Consider the following 10,290-nt stretch of genomic DNA (forward strand, 5'->3'; position numbering starts at 1 on the left):
TTTCTCTTTATTTTTCTGTATGTATCTATCATAGGGTTTGGGTTTGTCATTTATCATGAGGTTCGTATGGAACATCCTAAGTAAATAGTAGTCCCTATTAATTTGATGGTCATTTAAATGCAAACACATTCTTTTTATTCATTTATTTTTTCAAAAAATTTTTTTAATGTTTTATTTATTTTTGAGAGAGAGAGGGAGACACCATGAACAAGGGAGAGTCAGGGAGAGAAGACACAGAATCTGAAGCAGGCTCCAGGCTCTGAGCTGTCAGCACAGAGCCCGACGTGGGGCTCGAACCCACGAACCGTTTAAACCTGAGCCAAAATCGGAACCTTAAGCAACTGAGCCACCCAGATGTCCCCAATGCAAACACATTCTAAAACAAACAAACAAACAAACAAACAAAACCCAAAAACAACAATAACAACAAAAAACCATCTTGAACCAGAACTGAACCGGGAAATGTATTTTGAATGTTGTCTTCCTACATCGTGGCAATGTATGCGTCACACAAAATTCGGGTGTACACATCGGTGGCATGAAATGCAGTCCCATCTTTGTGCAACCGCCACCCCCATTTCTCTCCAAGATATTTTTATCCTCCCAAACTGAAACTCTCTACCTCTTAAGCAACACCAAGCCCGGAGTAGAGAGTCAGTGTGCTCAGTTCATCCTCTTGAATAGAACCAATCATTTTCTTATGACTCAAACTATTTCAAAACCTATGATTCTTCCCAGCTGGCATCCAGCCAAAGTCTAGGAATTCAGTGTAATATGCATTCGTGTGTCTTAGATCTTCGTGATCTAGAGAAATGGTCAGCTGAAGACAGTGTGAGAAGGTGAGAGAGGACGCTAGCTCAAATAGGATAAGGTTTAAAACTCACTGTCATATTTGGGAAATTGGAGGCAATTTGGGACATGACAAAAGGTGTTTCTGTATAGGGTGGGGTCAAAGGCTAGAGTAGAGTGGATTTAACAAAAAAATGGGAGAAACAGAGTTTCTTTCTGATAAATTTTTCTGTGAAGAGGAATCATTTCAAATTATATAAAAATGAGCCTGGTGGGGAAAGTGAGGTTGGCAAAGATTTTTTGTTTTTTGTTTTTAAGATGTTAGAATTCATGCTATGTTTGTTTCCTCCTGGGAATGAGGTAGTAAAAAGTGAGTCCTTGATGATATGGAAGGATAGACAAATTTCTAAAAACGAGGCAGAATGGAACAATGAAGTAACGGAGGGGCTGGCTTTGCTATAGGGATGATGTTCAGTTGTGAAAACAATCAGGAGGGCAGAGGATATTTCAGGGGCGTGACATGGGCAGGTGGTAGAGACCATCACGAGAGAAGAGTCTGCAAAGTTCTTTGTTTGCCTCCTTTTCTCAAGCAAACTCAGTGCATGGCTCATCCACTGACACTGGCAGTGAGCGAGGAGGTGAAGGCGGCTTGAGGACCTGGAAGATGCGCGCGTGGGGAAGTGCAGGGCTGAGGAAGTAGGGGCAGCACTAGGAGTTTACGTGAGGTCTGTGGCTCCGGAGCGGAAACAAAATTGTTTTCTCCGGTTGTACTGAGCTGTATTAGGAGAGTATGTGGTTGATAGAGAGTTGAACTTCACCAAAGTTGTGATATTGCAAGTTTTGGCTAAGGAAGAAAGAGAATAAGAAGGAAGAAGGAAAAAAAAAAAAAAAGAAGTAGACCCAATGGATTGGAGGGGTTGAAGGATAGTTAGAATCAGATTTCAAGATGAAATCAGCTGGAAAAATAAGAGGTGTTGTTTGTGACAGAGATATTTGAAACTGAGATGAGAGGGCATTCAGTTGGTCAAGACGGAATTGTCAGTTTAATATCTTCAGTATCTCTGTATTTCTGGAATTTGTTTTTCCTTCCTACTTCTGTCACTCACCTATGTTAATACAACAGTTTCTTAATGTTTCTCTTGGCTTCTAACCTTGTTCCCCTCAAATTTATTCCCACACCAGTGGGAATGCTCATACTAAACATGTTTATTAATGGCATATTTTTAAAAAGATTTTATTTATCAATCTATTTATTTATTTTAAAGTTTATTTATTTATTTTTGAGAGAGAGAGCATTGGCATATACTGGGGAGGGCACACAGAGAGAGGGAGAGACAGAATCCCAAGCAGGCTCCATGCTGTCAATGCAGAGCCTGACGTGGGGTTTGATCCCACAAACCATGAGATCATGACCTGAGCTGAACCAAGAGTCTGACTCTCAACCAACTGAACCACCCAGGTGCCCCTACTTATTTATTTTTAAGTGTTTTTTTAAAGTTTTTATTTAAGTTCTAGTTAGTTAACATACAGTGTAATGCTAGTTTCAGGTGTACAATATAGTGATTCAACGATTCCATTTATCACCCTGTGCTCATCATAAGTGTTCTCCTTAATCCCCATCACCTATTTAACTCATACCTTTCATTTCCCCTCTGGTGACCACCACTTTGCCCTCTAGAGTTAAGAGTCTATTTCTTTGTTTGCCCTCTCTCTTTTTTTCCCTGTGCTCATTTTTTTTTAATTCCACATATGAGTGAAATCATATGATATTTGTCTTTCTCTGACTAATTTCGCTTAGCATAATACTCTCTAGATCCATCCACACTGATGCAAATGGCAAGATTTCATTCTTTTTTTTTTTTTTTTTATTTCTAGGAGACAGAGAGAGAGAGACAGCATGAGCAGGGGAGGGTCAGAGAGAGAGGGAGTCACAGACTGAAACAGGCTCCAGGCTCTGAGCTGGCAGTCAGCACAGAGCCCGACGCGGGGCTCGAACCCACGAACCGTGAGATCATGACCTAAGCGAAAGTCGGACGCTTAACCGACTAAGCCACCCAGGCGCCCCAAGATTTCATTCTTTTATACATTCCATTGTATATATGTATATACATATACCACATTTTCTTTATATACTAATGACATACTTTAGTTAAAACCTGTGGCCCTGACCCACTCCTGCCCCAAATCCTCCATGGCCCTTATTGCAAAGTTTAAATTGTTAACATGGCTTATAAATTCCCTGTGTGATCACTTCAACTGATTCAAAACTTTCTTCACTTTTATTTAATGTAATGTGAGATTCATCCATTTTGATTCATTGTCTGTACTGCAGTATATTCCTTTGTATGAATAGGTCACAGTGTATTTATCTCCAATTGCTATCTATTTAGGTGCCTTCCAATTATCTGCTATTACAAATAAAACTGTTATCAACATTGTTGTATATATCTCTTGGGCACATGTACAAGTTTTTCTATAGGTATGGAATTTCTGGGACATTGTTATATGTGATTCTTCAATTTTGCTACACATCACCTGTTTCCACTTATTATTTTTATTATTTAACTACATGTATGTGGTTGTCAATAAACTGAGAAATATTTACTTACCGTAAATGGAGGTGCATGATGAAGATGTAAGATAGAGATGTCATCATTCTGAATCTAGTCTATCGAAAATTACTTATGCTTTTTTGTTATGGCAAAAAGTTCCTTGTAAAAGACAGAAAGTCTTCAACATGTCATATTTACTATCATTTTATAGATTAACTGATATACTTACATATTATTTATTGAGTTACTAGTATGTGCTAACACTTTGCTAAGGATGGGGAATGCAGCAGTGGATACAATACCAAAAAAGAAGAGAAATAGAGTGGGAAAATAATGAATTGTTATTTCATTCTCAATAGAATCAATAAACCAATGTTTTCCTTTTGTTATGTTTTGTATAGCATAGTAATTTTGACATAATGTTATAACTTCCTCTTTCTTACCTTACTCTGTATTGAGAGATCCTAAAGGGCAGATGCATAAAATCTATTTATATACTACGTATCTTACACAATGCCTGCAAGTATGTTTGATAAATAAAAGCTTACTGCATTCCCAGAGTAATTCTGGAAGCTTGGAAGTGCATTGGAAGTTTTTATGGGAATTATTGCTGAGGAGTAAGTATAGAGCAGTAACAAAAACGTTGCTGATAGAGTAATGGCTCTCCTAGATACCCCCACTAAATCCCCGCTCCACAAAATGCCATCCGCAAGTGACGGCATGCTTATTCCAGTTATGTTGGGAAATGGAGATTTGGTGTTTTGTTTGAAAGTTCAGATGTGAATAACATTGTTGAGCAAATCTCCAGGGCCACTGAGTAGCTCTGTCACAACAGCAGAGCTAAGGGAACTCGACGGTGACAGGGGCTGACTCGAGTTCACTCTCCACCGCAATCAGTTCTTAATAGAATGTTTCTCCTCTAAGGCAGATAACCCTAGAGACTGCTCCGTGTTGTGAATTATAATGAAACTCATTGGAAACTTTTTAATAGCTGCATGCAGCATGGGGAAAACATGGCAATCAGTTGTACTCTCCAAGATCCCCGTGGACGTAGAGATGAGACCTTTGTCATCACAGCCCTCGTCTGAGCAGCCTTGTAATGAGCTCTCCAGGGTCTTCTGCTTCCTTCCAACTTTTATAAAAACTGTAGAAGTTGAAAATTGCTCTCCCGCCTGCTTTAGTTTTAAATATTGCTCGTTGACCTCATCATCCAGAATCCCTTAAGATTCTCCAGAGGGAATCACATGAGTAAACGTAGCCATCTTTCAATTTTACCAGAAAGCAGAAATGGCCTAGGAAAAACTGCTTTGTTCAATGGATCCAAACATTTCTCATTCTTCAGTTTTTTCAGCCTATAACTTCAACTTTCCTTCTCATCTCCTTTAGAACATAACTAGCAGGATGAATAAGTCACTTGTTCCATGAAATAATAGGCAGTTATATTTTCTTTTCTCTTAAAAGACAAGAAAAACGAGGAAAAAACTCAAACCCCTACATTTTCTTCTTATTTAGATTCATTAGTTTTATGATCACACAGAATCCAAAGCAGGCTCCAGGCTCTGAGCTGTCAGCATAGACTCCAACATGAGGCTCAAACCTACAAACAGTGAAATCATGACCTGAGCCGAAGTTGGACACTTAACTGACTGAGCCACCCAGGTGCCCCTCAATACTTTACAAATACTAATATCAATACACACCACAGTTTTTGTACTTTTTATTTTATTTATTTTACAACTGGGTAAATATTTATTATTCAGTCAATGGACATTTAGTCTGTTTCCTTTTTTAGCCACTATGTAACTGTGATATCTATATAAATATATAGATATAAAGATACATATATATTTTTACACACCTATGGAAATAATCATAATAATAAATTCCAGGAATTGGAATTAGTGGGTCAAAGACTTGTGCACTTGCCGAATTCGAATTTGGTAAAACCATCCTCCAAAAATGTAAACCTGATTTACATTCTCACATGCAGTGTATGAGTGCCACTCTCTCATATCCTCACAGATTGAATATTACCAAACTGAAAAGATCACATTGTTTTAAATTGTATTTATTTAATTATAAATAATTATAAATGATAAATTAGGTTGAAAAAGTTTTATGTGTTTTGGGATCTTAAGAATAAGTGTTTCACTACATTTTATCTCGTTATCCACTGCCCATTTGTCTTACTCTGGCAAATGTAATCCTTATCTGAAAGTTTATTTATTGGAAAAAGCCCTTTGATACTAAAGATATTTGTTTGTCTTATTTATGTATTGCAGATATATTTCTTTGTTTCCAAAAACTATTAGCAGGTTTTATCTGAGGACTGATTAGCCATTGCAATTGGTTCACTGGCTATAATGCCTGATTCATACATTTTTTTCCTTCATTATTAGTTTTATAACTATAAATACCATTTTATTTTATTTCTTTTTAATGTTTATTTATTTTTGAAAGGGAGAGAGTATGACAGAGTGTGATCAGGGGAGGGTTAGAGAGAGAAGGAGACACAGAATCCGAGCAAGCTCCAGGCTCTGGAGCCTAACGCAGGGCTTGAATTCACAAGCCTCGAGATCATGACCTGAGCTGAAGTCGGACACTTAACCGACTGAGCCACCCAGGCGCCCCTATAAAACACCATTTTAAAACCAGATGCCTTACATATATGTTTTGCTTTGGAAGTGAATTTCTTAGGTTGGTCATGAGTTTTGAATAACATCAGTTTGGGGAAGACACGTAAGATTTAATGTGTCACATCAGTGAATATGATTAATGGTTATTCTTAGGCTATCATCATTCTTAGAGGAATGCCTCTGGTCCTTGATTTCACTGGTTGCAGAGATGATGTTATCATTTGGAGTTTCTTGGGGGCAACTTGACCTTCTCCTAAGGGTAATTAGTGTGGTTCCCAGGGTTTGTTTGTTATAACTTAAAGAACATCAATCAATCAAATTCCAAATATTTATTTTATGTTTGCTATATTCTAAGAACTTCACCAATCTAAGTGAAAATAAAAGTTACAAATCAAGTGACTAAGAGAAACTTTATTTACTCTTTTGTAGTATCCTTTTGAAAATGATATTGAACTGAAAAGAAATTTGACTTTAAAGTTGTTTCCTCAGAAAACAGACTAAATCTCATTTCAAGGAGAAAGAGGTGTTTGAAAGATGTTCATATTTGCACCATATTGCCAACTTGACTTTTTGCCACACCAAACACCAGAAATAGTTAACTACACACATTCCAACCCCCTACCCCCACCTCCACATCAAAATTTGAGGCTATGGCCCCAGATAGAAACCAAGAATCTAAGAGTGTTGATTCCCAATCATCTGGTGTTATTCCAAGGTTTCCCCTAGGAATACACACTTCTATTTTCTTCTGTAGCCCTGCTAATTACCCAAAGGAGTACACAGTCCCTGTGATCTCAACAAGGAAACATGTTGTCAACCTCTAGGCGCCATCTTTGATGCTATGAAATTAGTCCTCCATTTCTTCTATCTACATCTATAAGAGCTTCCACATCTGCATTGGTTATCCTCTGGGGTCAGCAGGAAGTCCTTGCCTCACCCTGGGGTTTGGGTTGACGGCTACTAAAAGGCTCCTGAAGGCTGGATATTTGGCCCAAATGGCTGGCAGACAATGGAGGAATGCTAACCCTATTTTCTATTACAATTGCCTCTTTTCTCTATAATTTAAGTACCCTATGGCAGTTATTCTATTTTACTTTTCCTCTGAGGTAGTGATATACCATTAGTCTATCATGTTAGTCAAATTATTAGAAAAATCACACAGCTTTTACAACTCTTATCTTCAGGAAGAAACTAGAATCTAATGCATGCAGGTCAGTTCAGAGCTTGTATGTCATCCCCTTTCTGGACAAGCTGAGATCATTGTAACTACTTCTATACGATTTCTGTTGCATTTGTCTCACATCACCCTATTGTTATTTTCTACTTATATTTACTGCACATTCTCCCATAAAATCCCAGCTAACAAATCCCAACCTGAGGAAAAAACATTACTATGTGTTATTCCTAATTCCTGTGGGAAAGTTGAAGCCAGGTAAGCCTAAATGATTAGAGAAAATTGAGAAAACTTTTTCTTTTATTTTGGTATATTGTATTTTGCTGTGGAAAATAAATTTACTATAAGTACTTTGAAGCTGAGACGTTTTCACCAAAGATACGCTTTTTAATTTGAAAATTAAAATATTTGTGACAACTTGTGTTCTATTCTGCCTTCATTTTTTCCCAGCTCGGTAGTTGAATATATTGTCATTAATTGAAGTAGCCCTTAATTCCCTAGATCACACAGCATAGTAGATATTTTATAATGTCCACTTAATAATTGTAGTCATTATTTTTGCTTCAGTTCTCAATGAGTCAACATGACAGAGGGTCTGAGCTACTTTTCCTTCTGTGCCTGCTACTCTGCTGTTCTCACGCTTATCTCCCTTTCGTTGTTAGGCTCGTTACTAAGCTGGTGTCCTCGAATCCAATTATACATCTGTCTTTTTATGAAGCCAGCTCTCTTTATTCTTTTGAGCGTTGTTAGGGTCAGTCTTTTTCCATTTACTTTTAAATTACTCGATTTACAACAGTCTCCTTCCTTCTCTCTCCCTTCATCTGTAGGGCCACACACCTCTCTTCCAGAAGCTAATTATGTTGTTTCAATGTTTCTGAAAGACAACCAGAAGACAAATATATCCCACATTGCCATTTTATTAGTGGACAGAATATCTGTTCTGATCCTGGCAATATACACTACAGAAGTCTTTTTCTTTCAGAGAAATGAATGAAAGAGATTTGATTTGACAACCTTTCACAGGACTAAGTAAATATTTGGCAGATTCAAACATACCATAAGTAAAAAGATGACGTTGACACTATGAAGTAATTGCACACTATTTCGTCTTAATAAAGGTCTAATCTCCATGTCCTGATAGGCCATAGTTTCCCTGTACCTTGTGTTTTTCCAACCATATCTTGGATACTGACCTCAGCCTTGGCTGTCACATTTCCAGAAGGTCATTGCCAACATTGAGGATATGTGGGGCGCTTGGGTGGCTTAGTTGGTTGAGCATCCGACTTTCGCTTAAGTCATGATCTCGCGGTTCGTGGGTTCGAGCCCCGTGTCGGGCTCTGTGCTGACTCCCAGCTCAGAGCCTGGAACCTGTTTCAGTCTGTGACTCCCTCTCTCTGACCCTCCCCTGCTCACGCTGTCTCTCTCTCTGTCTCTCTCCTAGAAATAAATAAAAAAAAAAAACATTAAAAAAAATTGAGGATATGTGGAAGATGGCTACAAGGTGATAATAGACTCAATAGCCTTGTTATAGGCAGAATCATTGAGGGAAATTGAATGTCTTGGTCCAAAGAAAATTTAGTTTGGTTCAAAATATTTAAATGGCTGTCATATGAAGAGAGATTAAATATGAAGTCTATTCAATAAAGTAGAAATACTTTTTCTTATGGATTAGGAAGAAAATCCCTCCTAAATAAAAGGATGATGATTAGAAGCTGGAATTTTCCAACATGAAATAATTTGTATTACACATTTGTACAAATGATGATTGGCTTCTATAGCTGGGCAGAAGCTATTCTAGTATTGGACTTCATGGGTTACCGGTTCTGTAAAAGTCCTGACCTTCAGTGGTTTTCCTAAAATATTAATTAAGTATTCATTTTCTTCTTACAGGTATACAGATGATGTGAAAGGAAGACCATGGAAAAATCCAACGACAGCTCAGAGTATGGTTTTATCTTAGTGGGCTTCTCTGACCGGCCAAGGCTAGAGCTGGTACTCTTCATGGTCAATTTTACTCTGTATTCAGTGGCTGTGCTGGGAAACTCAACCATAATCCTTGTGTGTATTTTGGACCCTCGACTACATACCCCAATGTACTTCTTTCTGGCCAATCTCTCCTTTCTAGATCTCTGCTTCAGTACAAGCTGTATCCCGCAGATGCTGGTGAACCTCTGGGGCCCTGACAAGACCATCAGCTACGCTGGCTGTGCGATCCAGCTCTTCTCGTTCCTCTGCGTGGGGGGCGTTGAGTGCATCCTCCTGGCCGTGATGGCCTATGACCGTTACGCTGCGGTCTGCAAGCCCCTGCACTATCTGGTCATTATGCACCCCCAGCTGTGCTTACAACTGCTGGCTGTGGCCTGGGGGAGTGGACTGGTCAATGCCATTGTCATGTCCCCACTCACAATGACTCTGTCCAGATGTGGCCGGCGCCGGGTCAACCACTTCCTCTGCGAAATGCCAGCACTGATCAAGATGGCTTGTGTGGACGCCCGCGCAGTGGAGATGCTGGCCTTCAGCTTTGCCATCCTCATCGTCCTCCTGCCTCTGGCTCTCATCCTCGCGTCCTACGGCTATATCGCAGTAGCGGTGCTGAAGATCAAGTCGGCTGCTGGGCGCCTCAAGGCGTTCAACACCTGCAGCTCCCACCTGACCGTGGTCTCTCTGTTCTATGGAAGCATCATCTACATGTACATGCAGCCCGGGAACAGCGCTTCCCAAGACCAGGGCAAGTTTCTCACCCTCTTCTACAACCTGGTCACTCCTATGCTGAACCCACTCATCTACACCTTACGGAATAAGGAGGTAAAGGGTGCGCTGAGAAAGGTGTTGGGGAGGCAACCCTGAGTAGGAGCGACGATGTGCTGAGGAATGAAGCCCTAGGTGAAACTTTTTTCCCAAACACTGCCATTGACTTTGTGCTTGTAAGAAATTTAGCCCATGTGTTAAAAATATGGATAATACCCTGAAGAGTATCCAGAGTCAATAGGAATCAACCATAGCCACTCATAGTATAAAGCTCTCTTAGCAAAATATTAATAGAAAGAATTAAAGTCTTTGAAGAAAGGTGAAATGGTATTCATATAGATGTAAACTAAACATGTGTTAAAGATTTTATTCAACTCAATAAAGGAATGAG

The 10,290-nt window shown here is 39.1% G+C and overlaps 1 protein-coding gene across 1 annotated transcript; it reads left to right on the top strand.

Moving 5' to 3' along the window:
• The first annotated feature begins 3,362 nt into the window (after positions 1–3,362).
• Positions 3,363–9,998, top strand: LOC120225288 (putative olfactory receptor 2W6). Its single transcript, XM_039223535.1, has 2 exons — positions 3,363–3,370; positions 9,062–9,998. Exons 1-2 carry the CDS (start codon positions 3,363–3,365, stop codon positions 9,996–9,998), a joined length of 945 nt encoding a protein of 314 aa, XP_039079466.1.
• The last annotated feature ends 292 nt before the right edge of the window (positions 9,999–10,290 follow it).

The sequence above is a fragment of the Hyaena hyaena genome, unplaced genomic scaffold (genome assembly GCF_003009895.1).
Source record: "Hyaena hyaena isolate Hyena2069 unplaced genomic scaffold, ASM300989v1 scaffold_1367, whole genome shotgun sequence".
Classification (NCBI taxonomy): Eukaryota; Metazoa; Chordata; class Mammalia; order Carnivora; family Hyaenidae; genus Hyaena; species Hyaena hyaena.